At 30.8% G+C, this 18,381-nt stretch overlaps 1 protein-coding gene across 2 annotated transcripts in view; it reads left to right on the forward strand.

Annotated features, from left to right (window-relative positions):
- The window catches only part of klar (klarsicht), a 1,056,371-nt gene that overhangs the window by 359,757 nt on the left and 678,233 nt on the right, over window positions 1-18,381 (forward strand). For both annotated transcript variants that reach the window (XM_075370262.1, XM_075370261.1), the window contains exons 4-5: window positions 14,040-14,206; window positions 16,734-16,863. In XM_075370262.1, the coding sequence (XP_075226377.1) occupies window positions 14,040-14,206; window positions 16,734-16,863 (297 nt within the window). The remainder of the gene's footprint in view (window positions 1-14,039; window positions 14,207-16,733; window positions 16,864-18,381) is intronic.

Raw genomic sequence — 18,381 nt, forward strand, 5'->3', positions numbered from 1 at the left:
AAAAAAAAAAAGTTACGACAGCAACATTATTTATATACAATGACATAAAGAGACAAATTTAAAAAAAAAACAACACTGTCATTTGTCATTTTACTGTCATTTAATATCCACATGTGCTACTACGTAGTCTTTCATCTTTATATCTTTTTTCTATACATATATTTCAGATTTCTTTTTGTCTTGTGAGGAAGGGATTTTTCTTAACGTCTAAAAACAACGAAGCATTTCAAGGAATTTAATAGTACAATTTCTTTTTTATATAGTTGATTACTGAAGAGCTATTTTAGAGTAAAAAATTAAATATTTTTTTTTAGTTATCCTATATCTCTTGTTTCTTAAATCTATCTGAAACGGTATACTTACAATTCCTAAATTTTGACTAGATAATGAATTTTTCAGTCTTGTTTACTCGTATTTTTACATATATTATAAAGGATCTTAATCTGACTGGATTTTAACCGTGTAATATTTTTTATTACTCTATTTGATGTGGTGGATAAACTCGCTTTTAACTCTATAATAAAGATAAGAGAAAACTTGATTCAAAGCATCACAAAATACAGAATTAATTATGAAATAATAAGTAGATGTGATTGAAGTCCATATTATTTTTTTAAATAAAAAAAAATGTTAATTATGGAACGAATGTACTAATATAAAACAAAAAAACAAAAAAAAAACAACTATAAAATATTCAGGTGATATTGAGTACAGTACATATATTTATGTACTCGTACATAAAATTTAAATAAATTTTCGCCACAGTGGTGTTCGACCCTTGACCATTCCAATTCCTTGAAATTTTCCTTGCAGGTTTTACGGGTTAGACCGACTTATGGGGTCGGTCTAGCGGTGAACCCGACAACGCAAATCATTTGATTTCAAGTCGAGACTTCTAAGATTCAAATTATAGTAAAGGCGGTTACTTTTATACGGATTTGAATACTAGATAGTGGATACCGGTGTAGTTTGGCGGTCGGGTTTCAATTAACCACACATCTCAGGAACGGTCGACCTGAGACAGTTCAAGACTACACTTGATTTACATTCATACATATCCTCTGAAGTAATACCTTACGGTGGTTTTCCGGAGGCTAAACAGAAAAAGAAAGAAAAAGAAGTTGTACGGGTGGTTTGCCATTGCTATCCCAACGTGGTTAAATTAAACCCAACCACCAAAGAACACCGGTATCCTCAGTCTAATATTCAAATCCGTATAAAAACAGTCGCCTTTTCAATTTACAAGGACTCGAATCAGAACTTCTCGACTTCGAAAATCAGATAATTTTGCGATGACGCGTTTAACCGCTAGACTAAACTGGCGGGTTAGTTTACAAAAGATTTTTTTAATGAGCATTATTTACAAATTCATCGACGGTAATATTGTTTTTGTGAAAAAATTCTTATAATTTTATTTAAAATAAATTTGTGGGAAGATTTTTTAATCGGTTCAATAATTTATTACACGTGACGAAGGAAATGAGGATAATAAAGTCCTTTCTTGAAGGATTTTATTGAATAAAGAAAAATAGTACTGTTGGCCGGTCTAATACAGATAGATGTGTTAAACTATTACCACGCTGACCGTCTACGTATCTCAAGCTTTCATATGGAAATTCTTGACATTCTTCTGAATTGTACTACAAAATTTCCACGTACAGATTTAAATTTTACTTGGTGAGATTTCGTACGTACAAAAAATACAAATAATGAATCGCATACTTAAATTGATATTTGACGAATTAAAATTTTAAACTCTGAAAGAGAATTGAGCCCTCGCTCTCATATAAATCACTGTAATACTTTTTGTTTAATTGTACAGGGCGTCCCATATAAAACGCAACCCAACCATATATTTGTAGGTATTGAAATAATAAAAAGGCATGTGTAAATGTAAATGTAATTTTTATTATTACCATCCATTACCTTACACTTAGAGTAAATGTTGGAAGTGGCCGCCATCTTCTTGAATACAAGCTTCAATTCTTTTTACAGCGTTTCTTGCAACTTTTTTCAAAGATTGTGGCTGGATATTTAATACAGCTTGTTCAATATTGACTTTCAATCGTTCAAGTGTTCGTGGTTTGCTGCTGTAGGCTTTTTCTTTGAGGTAACCCCGTAGAAAAAAATCCGCCGCAGTCAAATCTGGAGATCTTGGTGGCCACAAGCCTCGACCGATAACACGATTACCAAAGAATTCCTCGACGAAATCAGAAGTTGAACCTGCGTAGTGCGATGTCGCACCGTCATGTTGTAGCCAGCAGCGTCTGTCTTCCTCTTCCGAGAGTTCGATGAACCGAAATAAAATATCCTGATATCGTTCTGCATTAATGGTGTACTCGAAAAAAATAGGACCGATTATTTTCTTCCGCGATATCGCGCACCAGACGCTCAACTTCTGCGGGTGTAATTGTTTTTCGTGATAAACGTGGGGATTTTCAGCACTCCAAATTCTACTGTTTTGGCTGTTTACCGTTGACAATATTGTAGCCGTTTTTCTTTGTCGGGCTCAAGAAGTCGATGAACCGCTTGAATGCGATAAGGTCGTAATTTAATCGTTTGGTCGCCCGATGAACAATCGATTTAGACAAATTAATTTCAGCAGACAAACGTCTGATCGATTTATTTGGCGAGGCGAGTAATCGGTCTTTGATTTCAGCGACCGTATCTGTATTCAACACCGACGCAGATCTTTTGTGTTCCTTGTTATTAACAGAACCGGTTTCTGTAAATTTTGCGACTAACCTTAATACTGATGTTTTGTTAGGAACCGGTTTATCCGGGTACTTATGGCGAAACAAATCTTGCACTGCAACCGCTGATTTCGTACTGAAGTACGACTCGACAATGAAAACACGTTCATGTAGCGAAAACACCATTTGACTTTTGAAATTTCATGGATGAGTGATTGATGGGTTGCGTTTTTATGGGACACTGTGTATTTAACCTCCTTTAACAACCTCTGTCTATCCATTTACAAAACCTACTAAAATGCGAACATTATATATTTGGTATAGTTAGGGAATGTCTGTTTCTGGATATACGGTTACGATTTTCTTCTTCCTTTGAAATTCAGACGTTTGTTGATTGAAACCGTACTCAGAGGCCCATCTCGACTAAGTATGGCGGTAAAAAAATCCAAAAATCATCTGTTTTGAGCCTTCATACTTACACAATAACTGGCTCAGACTGCTGCTTATCTTTTAGAACTTTCTTTACTTTTTTACTTTTAACTTCGAAATTTTTATTTAGTTTTCTAAAAAATCTTTCTTTACCCCCGGTGTCTGTTTGATTGAAACTAAGTGACCGGGGATCGACTCTTTAAACTATCTAGTAATGACCGTTTTGGGCACGTTACTTAAATATTTTAGTACTGCTATTTCCTGATTAAAAGGCGTTGTAAAAATGTTTTTATAATTGAACGAGTCTTGAAAAAATTATGTTAAAATATAAATACAGCTAATGTTTTAGAAAACTTAACGTGAAGGTTATTACAACGCGTGTCGGATTTGAAATCCACCCCGCTGGATTTCCACGATTGAATGGTAACGACTCTACTCTTAATCTGAAAGTTTTTAGGTTTGAATCCTTGTCGGTCTTGGCGTTCACATTACAATTTATCTGTAAAACGATAAAAAGTACGCCAGCATGAAAACATTATTGACGATCGGCTACAGTTGCTTCACGCATAAACAGATTGCGTCTTAACATATTATGTACGTTAGGTCGGATGTATGTAGCCTAGATGATGAATTATGTGTCGGTAGATATACAGTAAATTGTGGAAATTGAAGAAATAAGAAGTAGGCTGATGTTGAAAATAAGTTCAAAAACTTTGCCTGTTTAATTGAAGTTGTTAAAAATGTTTTATAAGATTATTACTTTTTTTTATATCCGATTGAAAAGGTTATGAAATTTATTCCAAAACGCTCCTGAGAGTATTTTTTTGTTTGTTTTATGTTTGTATTCTTATACTCCAATACGCGGTTGATTCTGTTAACTAATGATTCATTTTATTTTTTCGTTTAACCTGAAATAGTCGTACGACGTAGTAAAACTAAGAAACAAAAATATTGTCATGTTATCTTTCAATTATTTATTTTTTTTTAAATTCAGCTTCTTATTTGGTTTATTTATATTTGAAGTTGTGAAAACTATAGAAATTTTTAAGCAAATAAGCGTTATCAACCCGTCGTATAATTACAATTAATTTTAAGAGTTTTGTTCCATGTTTTCTTTGATAAAGAACCCGATATCGTAGCCCATCTATTAACCACAACTTTAGTGACATTCGGTTCATATAAATCGTATTTATCGACGATTAGAATGAGCAATAGACATGGAGTTTATCATATCAGTTTACGGTCCGAAAACCAATTTTTGAAATTCAAGAATGCTATTTTACGTATTTAAGATCAACAAGTTAATCTATAACTGTAAAGATTTACCTTTGAAAATTAGGTTTTTTTTTGTAAATTAGTGTTCACGTGTTTTTTTTAATTTAATATCATTTTAGTTATTAGTGTTACTGGAGCGTAACATAAACACTATTCGAGCAGATACAATATGTATCGTTATACGCTCGAGTACCCGCTGCGCGGGTATTATTACAGTTTTGTCGTCTTATATAAGGAAACTAGGAAAACGAGCGATGTCTGCTGATATGAATCCTCTTATTGATTAGTGTAGAAAGATACAAATAATACAAAATAAGATATCGCGTTACAATCGATTGCTCTCTTAACCGTGACATTTGCGTCATCATTCTCATCATTCCTTTTCGGTTTCGTACCAAGTACTGTTATAAAAAATTGATGTATGTTGTATTATGAAAAGTATAGGTGTAAGTATACTGTATATTCATCTTTTGTATTACATTGATTAAATTATGCCCTTAGGGGATACCTGTTAATTCTCTCTTATTTATTTTTCTTCAGGAATTACCTTATGTACTTATTTGTAACGGTTATAAATAATAATAATAATAATAACAAAAGTATCTTATTTTGAAATATTGGTTCTCTCTCTCCTCACCGGGTATCCGAAAAATACTCAAGGTTCTAAATTAAATTTACTGAATTACATTTAGCACACGCTTTATTACATGGAAGTATAAAGTTTATTTACCTCTTAATGCGATAACTATTTACCCTGCAGATATTAAACCTCGGTATACAATGTCCTTTGCGAAATCCCAAAAGAAGAAATCCATCGGCATCAAATCGGGACTTCGCGGTAGCCGAGCGACGGGAGCTTTTCTGCCTATCCAACCTTCTGAAACCTGTCGCAGTCGGCACAACTTCTGAATGATATGGAGGGGCTCTATCCCGGTGAAAAATTAGGCCCCTTCGTGTTTTCAGTCTGTGGAAACGCCAAGTTTTCTAACATTTTCGAGTGTACTTTTCCCGTTGTAGTCGGTTCGTGAGGAAACTAAAACGGTCAAAAAATTAGATTACGCGTGATAATACGAAATATTCACTTTCGGGCAGTTGCGGACGAATTTTACCTATTCGTGAGAATTTTCTCAGCCCCGTACTGGATCATTTTGGCGATTCACGATTCCATGAACGTGAAATGCGGCTTCATCAGAAAATAAAATACGCTTAAGGTTTTCTTCAGCGCGTTCTCTTTCTTTTCATCAGCAAAAAAATAAGTTTGACATAGTCGATACAAATTGAACTCTTTGTGGCTTATTGTTAGGTTCATTTTGTGGATTAACTGCAGTTTACAAGCCCGAAGTTTCAATCGCGTGCGAACATCATGGACAGCGCTTTTAGGAATGTTAAGTAGACGATTAACACTACAAACTGAACATTTTGGACTCGGTTGGAAAGAGGGTCGGATTCTTTCGTTATTTTCAGCACTTTGTTTAGGCCTACCCGTGAGAGTCCTTTTAAAACGCTTCCGGTTGGTTCTCAAACATTATTCACAATACTTGCGTATGCTTTTTTCGCGCGGAGAATCGGACAGTCACCGATTTTGTTTCTGCGGACCGCTACACGCACTGTACTTTCTCTTGCGTTTATGCCATGTTACTGAAGCCCAGGCTCATAAAGCTCGGCTATGCAACAGTCTAACGCAGCTGCTCTCTGACGGGAAATGTGTAAACTAAGATTCGATTTGTTGTCGCTTTAAGATTGTGCGTAAAACACTAGTGAGTACCGTAAAATTAGAACTATATAATTCTTTTTCAGACATCTTATATATGTATATATACCATGTCGTAAATACGTAAATTATTTCTTCTCTGGACTGAAACATCTAATCTTTCCAAGATATTAGTTATATTAGTCTGATGTATTATGCACATGCAGAATTTTTAACCCAGTATGGAATTGTTGCGCAGGTTGTACTATAGACACGCATGTTAGTAAACTTTTTATAATTGAAAAGCACATCATAAGAGCAGTTTTATCATACAATAAATGTATCTTAGCGCACAATTTTTTTGAAAATTTTAATGCATTAACCTTAAGGCAACTTTAATATATAATTATCCGTAATAGTAAGAATAAGGGCAAATTTTTGACCGGTCTTGATCTACGCAACCTGGGTCCTCTTCGTGCCAAACTCTAAAATTCCGGGTACTGACAACTATCTGCTGATGTCAATTAACCTGTCTTGTCTTACCAGTCATTTAACTCATCGATGAGCATTTTCTTGACCTCACGATCATACGTGGCCGTTGAACTGAGGAAAGCCGTGGAGTTGACAAGGTAAAATTGTCAGCGGTGGTTTCCTGTTACCTTCCGCTGACCTCCAAATCCTATCTACTCGTAGACCCGGTTTGCTGCTGGCCCAGCAGGAAACTGAGTCTGTGAGTAGACAGGTTTTGGAGGAGACACAACCCCAGAAGGGCTGGAGTTAGTTACCTTCCAGTGAGTTGTTTGGCTTGACTTGCCGAATAGGTAGGAAGTTGGAGAATTGAGGCGACAGAGGCTAAGAGTTCTTGAGAGGCTCTTGTTGAGTTCTTGTAATCGCCTATAACCTCCGTTTTTTGCCAGAGTCTCAGGATGTTTGCATTCACCCTCCAAATAACCTATATATTCTAAAATAATTAATCGAATACCTAATGAATTATTAATTTCTAAAATAATCAGTAAATTATCTTGACGCGTTAAAAACAATTTTTATTTTAAAATTTTTAATTAATTTATATACCGGGAGAGTAATGGATTAATAAATAGAATTGACTACGGAATCTTTTAAATCTCTATTATTTACCACCGTTAAATTAGTACCTTGTAAATTGAACTTTCAAGCAAAAAAAGATTTAGTGCTAACCTAAACATCAAAAACATTTGCTTTCAACGATGTTTTACGACGACTACAATTAGATCTCAAAGTCTCGGCTTCTGTTAATAGCATTTGCAGGGTATTGTTGATAAAATTGTAATACTGTAGGTTTTCATTGCGTTTCTGTTTGAAAGGGTTAATATTATTTTGGCCGATTAAATAGATAAACGCATTCACTTGTTAATTAAAATTTCTCCTTCCATCATATTTCAAATACGAATATTCTCCCATTATTTGTGGTTAAGCACTCGCTAATGGTATATTTTTTTTAAGCATTTTTTATCAAAAGTTTATTGTAATCGACCTAATTGTTCCGTACGCGTAAACCAAAAGGACAAAAAGAAAACCTGTTGAATATGATCGTGAGAAAAGTAAAATCAGATATTCATTTCTCTTCATGAGCTTATCGGTTTTTAGTTTGAATTACATACAGAAATTTAAATAAAATAATTCATCGGGCAGATATAACTAAAAAATACTTGGTTTATATGTATTATTATTTTTCACTCTTATTCTCGACTTCAGTTATCTTGTGAAAATTATAATTTTTAGAGTATTTTGTTGTTTTTTTTTGTTCTCATTGTTGTTGGACTTCAACTGACAAATAAAAAATTAAACAAGTTTTTAATTTTCATGTTTTAAAGAAATGTATTTATTTTATTATTTATGTAGTATTATTTTAACATTTTATATACCGTTTAATTCGTTAGAATACTCAAAAAAGTCAAAAAACATAGAAGATCATTGAGATTAAAAAATTTCTGTTTCAGAATTTTTTCACTAACTACACACAAGTTGTACTTTTAAGAGCAATGTTACCGAACTCGTATAACTGCAATTTTATTCTGAACAAATTTAAGGCGTACAGAAGAGATAATTTTTTAGTTTACTGAAGGACATCGACGCATATTATGTTTGTCTTTTTTTATTTTTGTGAGATTGATCGTTTATATATCCTCTTGTTTATTGGCGTATACAAAAATCGGTTATTGTTTTAGTCAATTTTACTGAATCAGAGTTCTTTTTTTACTTTTAAACTTCAACTGTGTGCACCTAGAAAAGTTTTAACCGTTGTGTTTGATTTATGACTTCTAAGATAAAAGATAAAAATAGAATGACGAAAATATTATTCTGTAAGCTACATAAAGTAGTTTATCGCTCTAAAGCGGTTTTTTATGTTGAACGTATTTTTCTTTAGTTTATAGTGCATCGCACTATATTCTTTATGAAATTTATGTAATATAACAAAATTATTTCAAAAAGTAAGAATTTAGTACAAGTTGTATACAACTTTGTATTAAAAATTTTATTTCATAGATTTTATATGATATTTTATTTCAAGCCGGGGTTTTTTTTTAAGCTCGTTCAGTTTATTGTAGATTACGTGTTTTTATTTTTTCATTTCCTTCCTGACTCGGGTATAATATATTCACATATTTACTGAACAATAATTATATTTAAACGCAGAGTAATTATTTTATTTAACTTATCAAGGTATATTTCTTTACTTCGTATGTTATTGAAGGTCAGATTATATTTCAGACCGTAAATTTATCCGTATCTTCGTTTCTGTATATAAGTAATTTATTACCGTAATAAAAACAGGGCGTTTGAAAAGTTCATGTTCACCGTATATGTTTGCTTTGTATTAGTTGAATACACTTTGTCGATAAAATTTTAATGATACTGTATACATTTTTTTCTAGTTTTTGGTGATTTTAAATTTTAATTTCAGATTTATTTGAGATTTTATGCGACTATGTCTTTGTAAGATTATTAACCGAGTGCAACACAGCCTCCGTTTTATCGGGATGCGATTTACTTGGACTAATTTATAACCGGAATATTTTTTTTTTAAATATGTAATTTATTCTACCCCAAGGGAAAATTCAGCGATTTAATATTTTTTTGCGTGTAAATTTTGTACGAAGGTAGAAAAAATATAATATTTTCCTGTATTTATTTGATTTACATTTCAGCTGAAGTTAGTATTTTTTTAGAAAACATTATCGACAGATTACCGTGAAATAGATTGCAAAAAATTAATTTTTTAATAGTTAGATTTTATCTGAATAAAGCTCCCCTTATAATTAATGAAATGCGACTCAACCCTTTTTTTCTGACCCTTAATAAGGATATTGATTGATCTGTGTAACAACTTTTCACCAAAGACTGAACATATATATCCACTCCGCGCGCGGTTGTGTGTGTACTCATAAACACAAAGTGGGTGTAATTAGAAACCCCCCTAACTTCTTTTTGTGAAATTATTCTAATATTATCATTGGGGTCATGCCTGATTTAAAATTCCAAAAATTCCCAGTTTTTTCTTGTATCTTGTATTTTTTTTTTTTTTTTGTAAAAACTGCAGTATGACATTTTATCATTTTTAACGATAAAATGTCGACGCATTAATTTTAGATCGGAAAAAGATAATTTCAATTAAATAAGTTATTAAATAAATGTATCATTTGATTTTAAGTAATATTCTACGACTCTTGACCGTTAAATAAAATCTGTTTGTTCCAACTCTGTGACGCATTTCATTTAAAAACTAAAGTAATCTATCTTTTAATTTCTTTTTTAAGTTATTAATCGTTTGACTTGTAATTTTTTTTTACATTCCTTTCTTTTTCAGAATTAATTCATCCTTAATTTACTATATTTATATATATTTATTTACTTATAAAATGTATTTATTTATTTTTTATATAAAAAATCTTTGTCTTGTACAATTTGTATTTGATTCGTCTCTCTATGTTATGATCGATAAATATTTATTTTGAATTAAAAACAAAATTAAAATAAATGGAAAACATCTTTTTTCAAATTTTTAATAAAATAAATTAATAAATCGAAAATTAAAATAAATTAATTCCCTTTTTTAATGAGATATGTTTGTAATGTGTAGCAGAAACTTTTTTTTAATATAATGGAAAAAAGATTAAAAAAAAAAAAAATTTTTTTTTCACAAAAAATACAAGATTTTATTTAAGTTCTTCATCGTTCCTTGATTTTGCAAGGGTGCTTACTTTGTATCTACATTTATTGCACTTATTCAAATGTTTATTGTAAATTTGTTTATGACAGTCAAATTTTCACCGGATTTTCATTTTTTAATTTTATGTACATCAGGAATTTGTACCTCCCATTCACAGTTTCACTGGTGTTTTTAATGCTGTTGCAAAGTGGATTTGTAATCTATAAACTTATTCGGTTAAATGCTACTAAATTACCTTTAGCGGTACCGTTTCGGTTAATGAAGATTTTGATTAAATTAGGTTTGAAATGAGTAAAGGTTTTACTGCGTTTATAAGAATAGTAACGAACATAAATAATTAATATTTCTGTAGTTACATCGATTTGAATATTTAAATTTATCGTGAGTCGATAGTATTTCAGTGCTTGATCCTGATGAGCTCCCTAGATGGGGCTAGCAGTAGATAATCTTAATGTTTTTAATTTTTTTTTTTGTCTTCAGTCATTTGACTGGTTTGATGCAGCTCTCCAAGATTCCCTATCTAGTGCTAGTCGTTTCATTTCAGTATACCCTCTACATCCTACATCCCTAACAATTTGTTTTACATATTCCAAACGTGGCCTGCCTACAGAATTTTTTCCTTCTACCTGTTCTTCCAATATTAAAGCGACTATTCCAGGATGCCTTAGTATGTGACCTATAAGTCTGTCTCTTCTTTTAACTATATTTTTCCAAATGCTTCTTTCTTCATCTATTTGCCGCAATACCTCTTTGTTTGTCACTTTATCCACCCATCTGATTTTTAACATTCTCCTATAGTACCGCATTTCAAAAGCTTCTAATCTTTTCTTCTCAGATATTCCGATCGTCCAAGTTTCACTTCCATATAAAGCGACACTCCAAACATACACTTTCAAATATCTTTTCCTGACATTTAAATTAATTTTTGACGTAAACAAATTATATTTCTTACTGAAGGCTCGTTTAGCTTGTGCTATTCGGCATTTTATATCGCTCCTGCTTCGTCCATCTTTAGTAATTCTACTTCCCAAATAACAAAATTCTTCTATCTCCATAATCTTTTCTCCTTTTTAATATAAAAGAAGAAATTCTCGAATAAATATCATATTGGTTTTATAACCTTATCATTATAATAAATTAATTTTCATTTTTTATTTTTGATAAAAGGTTACTCTAATTATTTTTCAGTCTAATACGAGTATATAATAATGAATTACGATAGAAGTTCATCTTTTTAATTAAACTTTTTTGTCTGCGGTTAATAGAATAAAACAAGTCGATGCAGTATATCGTGCCTTTTATAAATTTACAATCGAATAAAATAACGCTAGATTTTTAAAGTTCTGATTAACTAAAAAAATATTGAATGTACTCGTATGTATTGTAATCTAAAAATAGTTAACTTTTTATTTTTTATTCGCTGTTGTATGTTTTGTCGAGAACAATATATTTCTTAGCTTGGAGGTCAGAAAGTTTTTTTTGTATAGTATATTTAATAAACATATTTTTGCTTACAATAAATGATTAATTACAGCGTTAATTATTCTGCGTTAATTAAAATATATTATTTTTCATTAGTTTCCTGTTTCTTATGCCGAGGCGCCTTATACATCCTGTTGAAATGCATATTGTAACCGGCGACAGAAATACATCATCTTAGTTTTGTTTTTCTCTTTTAATTATTTTTTTATTAATTTACAAGGAGATTAAACGTTCTAAAATTACAGTAGATGTCTTTTAAGTGAAATATCCTAAATTATCCACGCGTTTAGTTTCTGAACGTGCATTCTTTATGTAAAGAATGATTGAAAAATAACAATATGTAACTCCACCAAACCAGACCGCAGAATCGTTTTTACTTTTAAAACCCGTAAATTTTCTCCGTCCCCTTCAACATGCACAAAAAAATGAGCTCAAATAATTTTCATTATCGTCTTCTGAATTTTAAATTTTTTTGTATCTTCATGTATTTGCTTTGTTTCATAGGCTGTAAACATTATTTCATTTGTTTATATGTTAAAAAATTAATATGGACATTAATCACATAATTTTGTTAATTTTACGATCGTGTTTTTACCACAGTTTACAAGTCGACCATCCATGCAGCTGTTTTTCACTTCTACCCTTTCCTGATTGATAATGTATTATTATGAACCAGTTAGGATAAAAAATTTATTTATTTAAATTTTACCGGTATAATTGGTAGATGTTTAGTGAAGATAAAAAAAATTGGGAACTATATTTTTAAAGATTATTTCTTTTAGGTAGATTTTACAAGAAAGGAATGTACCACCTATTTTAATGAGTACCATGATTGGTACATCGGAAAATTTCGACTTATCTTCGCGTTTCACACCCCCAGACCCCAAAGCCACCTTCAGCTCAAAAGTTATATATAAATGTAAATTTTGCGCCAATCTCTTTCAAATTTATACATAAAATATAACGACCCCACAATTTCAGTTCAGATGGGCAAAATCGGCTTTTACGAAAAAAACAGAATATCGCTATAGCTTTCTTATTAAGTAAAATATTGATGTCGTTTAAAGTTCCTACTATTCTTTGGTTAAGGGCCTAAAACCTATCCAAGTAAAGTTTTTTGATATCACCAACCGTTGGTTCAGGAGGTGGAAAAAATGGGGTTTCGAAGATTAAAAAAAAATCATACCTCCCTTAATAGGCACAGTATCGAATCGGTTTAAAGTGGTCGTTAGTTCTCAAACATTACCTAAAACTTTTGTTTGAAACCATTCTTGATATGACCAACCCTTACGGCAAGGGATGAGGATGACTAAAATGTTGTGGTCACCGGTGCTAAGTAGGAGATAAAAAGATTTCCGCATTAAAGTTAACAAAAAATTCAATTTACTCAGTATGGCAATGGTTGCATGTGAAACTTTTTTCACATGCGACCAAAATTTTTTCTTAACTTAAAAAGGTGGAATCTTTTTTATCCACTACTTAGCACCGGTGAACTCTATCTCCGTCTTCCGGCGTGCCGAAAGAGATTTTTTTTGTACTTTTTCAGAAGTAGATTCTATGTATAAAGCGGCGGTTTGGACTTAGTGATTTTTCACAATGTCGCTTATCGGCATGAAATGAGATTAAACATAATAGGATATGAATTTTTTTTTGTACTTAAAAGTTTCAAGTTCCTGAATGAATCTTTTTGATTCGGTGTTACATGTATTATAATTATTTTACAAAAAGTAATACCGTAGTAAATATATTATGAAAAATAAAGTAAAATTGTTTAAAAAGATTCAAAATGCACATTCATATTTCCACACACAAGCTTCGAGCTTATGCGGTAAATTAATTATCAACAAAAAGCAAAAATTCCTTTTCCTGAATAAGTGAAAAAGAGTCTACAATGAAGTTTAAGGTATTGTTTAAATATTTAAATACGATCCTTTGTAATAAAATTTCAGCTTAATGTACTGTTTTCATTAATGTCGTAGTGTGCCTGTTCTTGTGAAATTAAATCGCTTCAATAGCATAACAACATAAAACTTGGTCTCCCAGCGGTCCAACATTATTAATTCCTTAAGTTCCATCGCCGTTATAAAATTTTAGTCGGTACAATCATGAATGTGTTTGCTGTATGGTGATGGAACATATACAGCAAATAAATCTTGTTAATTTTTGTTCTGAATTATTTAAACGGTTTTATATTAAGTAATTTTAAAAGGATTTATTTTATTTTAAATATGTTATTAAATTTATGTGTTTTTTTTTTTAGGTGGAGTAGAAGAAGTAGGGGTAGGTGGAGAATTCCATCTTCTCCATACAGCAGCCAGACGTCTTCGTCTACCGGGGCGTCATCCGGCTCTGAAGATGAGGCATGCCCCCGCCTTCTGACACAGCTCTTCAATTGCTACTCCGACACTGAAACCGCCATGCCTGGTGGTATGGTCTTAACTGTTTTCCTTTTTCTTTTTTTATAACTTTATTAGCATATTTTGTATCTTAACAAGTTTTATGTGTTCGTGATTCATCTGCTTGATCAACTGGGTGGAAAAGATTTGTAATTAGTTGAGAAATTTATTCGTATACTAGATTTTAAATTGCACCTAAAAAACTGTTTGTTTAACAGTTGTAATGCTATATAATAATTATGAACATTATTCTATTAGCCACCTGCTGCTCCATCGACATGTGTTGTAGAAACAAGACGGAATGCAAGTCAGCACATGTATGTATGTACAACATGCATCTTCCAGAACCTTTTCTTTGTTTTTTACTTCCTTGTACAAAGTAAAGAAAGTATTATAATCGCGAAAAATTTCGGTTTTCAGATTTCAATGGAAATATCCATTTTGACCATCCCTGAATCCAGTTTGACTAGTTTCAGGATGACATCTGTACATTTGTATCTCGCATAACTGAAAAACAGTTAGTCATAGAATGTCGAAATTGTTTGATTTAGGACTGTTGTAACACATAGTTGTGCTCCTCTCCTTTTGATTGCGATCGACTGAATCAAAAGTGTCCAAAAAGCCCAACTTATGATACATCGTTGAAAAGCTCTCGATGAGGGCTTATTACTGCAGTTAAGAAAAAGTCCAAAATTCAAATTTGTTGGGTTTTAGGATACTTTTGGTTCAGTCGATTGCAATCAAAAAGGGAAATGTACAAATAGATGTTACAACAGTCCTAAATCCAAAATGTCAACATCCTACAGCTAATTGTTATAAGAGATACATGCTAAGAGTTATGCAAGATACATTTGTACAGACGTCATGCCAAAACTAGTCAAAATGGATTCAGGGATGATCAAAATGGATATTTCACTTGAAATCTGAAAACTGAAATTTTTTGCGATCATACAAGGAAGTAAAAAAATATGAAAAGAAATCAGAAGTTATCAGTGGAATAAAATTCTACATACTTTCATTTTAATTCAAAAATGTTACAGAGGTTAATAACTATTAATAACAAATATTTAAAAAAAAGAGCAAAAAAATGTATTTGAATGTTTGATTTAAATCGATGTGTGCATGGTTATGGATCCCGACACGTTCTCACTTACACCACATAACTACTTGAGTGATGTGAAACAAAATTAATATATAAACTAATATAAAATGCTGATACAGACACCACAAAAAATTGTGATGCTATGTGATGTCCACCAGAATGCAATTGTGTAACTGCCCGGTTTATTAAAGAATTGAAGGATCACATCTCACTTTAAAATGAAATAAGTTTATATGAAGTGCAGCAGAAAATGTGTATATGTAATTTAATTGGTGTACAAGGAAGTCATGTAGTGTCCATATCAGATTTTTGGACTAATGGGAGTCTTGAAACATCGTATTTGCCAAAATTCCAATTTCCTAATTTTGATAAATCACTATACTTTATTTTTATATCTATGCTGCTGCTTCAGCAGCGTAGCTATAGCCAGGTAAATAATAATTATGGTTGTGAATTTTCTGCTGAGCGATAGTAGTAAAATTTATTGAAAGAAATTGTCACTTTGCAAATGTACAAACTTAGTGACGACGCATACTCTCTTCTTTCTGACCTCTGATTCAGCCCTTCCTCTGTAAGACTAGCTAATAATACGTATCATCATTTACACAAGAGTCATTCTTGCTTTTGGCATTTTATATATTAGTTTTATCCTTGTACTGCTCATTTGAACTTTTTTTATTGGAACAAATTGAATTATTGCATTTTCCTTGTACATTACTGATTCTTGTAATTAAAAATGTGCATATATTAAAATTCTCTTTTAATAGGGTTTAAGGAACTTTTAAAAAAAACAATTTTTCTGTTTGTGTTACGATTATTATTAAATTATTATTTTCACTTTTGAATATTCTCTATAATTTGCTTATTAATTTTGTAACTGAATTTAGATATATGAGCGTGTAGGTGTATAGTACGTTAAAATAAAAATGTTGATGTTTGTAATAAAATCATAATTAAGTAGTTTAACTCTTTAAACCACTATTATTCATAGAGAATTCTATGTTTCTTTATGCAGTCTGAACAATCGCAACCCGTACTAGTTTATCTATGGAAAGTTATGGAATAAGAATTTACATACCTGCACGATAATAAATTCAATTTTTATGTAGAATTTTTTTTTAATATGCTTGTTATATCTGAGAAATGAAGAAGAATACTTTTCTCTACCGATTGTACATCTACTGTATATTAATCTTATGCTTATTGCAAGCTTTTTAATGTGATTTTATAATGTATTCGCTTGATAACTTGAGTAATGAAACATATATTTTTTCTGCCTCTTCATATGATTATGTATTATTCAATTTTAATTGATTAAGTGTATTGCATTAGATTAAAATTTTAGTAAAATATCAATATTTTTTTTCCTTTATCTGAAAGTACTTGTGAATTTTATTTCTGTATTTAAATTTTTCAGTTGTGTGAATGTTTTATAGAAATTATTTTATAATTTTAGGTTTCGAGAATAGTGCGATGAAGAGTAGCTTCTCTCTGTCCTCGCTGCAGCCCTCTAGCGTCAATTTAGAGAGTCCTGAGCATGCGACTTTAAAGGACAGACCCTACAACTCTCTCAGAAAGAAGTACAGGTAAAGTGTTTTGTACTTTTATTATAAGTGAGTGATAGTATGGAAAAGAAACCTATCTAAATGAAATGTAAAAATCATTACTGTTTCACAATAAACGTGATCACTATTATTTAAAAAAAAAAAATATTAAATTTCTCTTGTAAATTTATATAATTAAAAATTTATGTTGCATGGAATGAAAAAATAATTTTTCTATGTATTTTTTTTGCATCTATAACACTTATTTAAAGCTTACTGAGGGGGCCAGTGAAAACCATTATAGGTGGTCTTTATTTTAATTTGATTTAAAAGTAACTGAAGTATAAAAATCTAAAAATTATATGACAACTAAAAATATGGAATTTATTTTTCTGTACTTATAACTGCTATTAATTTTTGTGTTTTCCTATAAAAATTGTATTTAATTTTTTTTAAATCGAGTGATTTTTCCCTTTCACCTTCTAAACAGATAGATTTTCTATGATATATCAAGATTTGTCAAAAGTATTGTAATGAAAACATAAAATCGTATTTTGACCCTCTCAAATTAATATTTATTAACGTAAATTTTTGTTTAATGATGTTCCCTGTAACCAATATCTACATTAGAATTTTTGATTTCAAACCTTGTACGAAATTTCATAGTTTTCATAATGAACAAATTTTGTTCTCTGAAGAATGCCGATAAATCCTATGTTTTTTGAGATATTTCAGAAAAAGTGCACGATTTTACCTTCTTTTTTAAAACATTTGTTCATAATTTTTTTGGCTCTTCAATTTATGTGTCTGGACCTCTTCATTATAATTTCTAATATTGTGCAGAGTCTAAAAAAAAAGAAAAAAGTTATACCACTTCTTCACAATCAAATTCAAACACTTTTGACTTAATTATCGTGGACTATAAAGTTTGAAAGTAAGTTAGTTTTAATTTTAAAATGTACGTATGAATTTTGTGCAAACAACCATAGGAATGTTCTGTCTCACTCAAAATCATTTTTGTTTTTAGAAATTGACCGTTTACTAAAATGTACATTAGTAGATTTAACACGAGCTGCTGTCATTATCATACCTAAACATTAAACAGTCTCTGATAGTTTGGTATGTGCATTCTAATTTTTAAAATAGTTGATACCCAAAGGTTTCTTTGTTGTAGTTATTGTATTGAAAATTTTGTAATTCTTAATTTTTTGATTTCAGCAATTTAAAAAAAAAACATTCAGGAAGTAACAATATTTGTTGTATTAATGTATTAAATCTCAATTGGCTTTTTTAAATTATTTTCAGAACATGTTTTTATAATTTTTCTAAACTAATTTATATGGAAGTCAAAATTAGTAAATAATTATTCTGTAGTTTTTGTATTGTTATAGAATAGTTTATGTAGTATACTGGAGTGTAGGTTTTAATTTTGTTTTCACAGTATGTGATGGCTGAATAGATTTTAACCATACATACCAAACATACTATATTTATTATGTTTGGCAGTATTGTTTTAGATTATTCCTGACAAAATAGAAAATTTCGAGATGATTGTGATGT

This window comes from Lycorma delicatula, chromosome 7 (assembly GCF_047948215.1).
Source record: "Lycorma delicatula isolate Av1 chromosome 7, ASM4794821v1, whole genome shotgun sequence".
Classification (NCBI taxonomy): domain Eukaryota; kingdom Metazoa; phylum Arthropoda; class Insecta; order Hemiptera; family Fulgoridae; genus Lycorma; species Lycorma delicatula.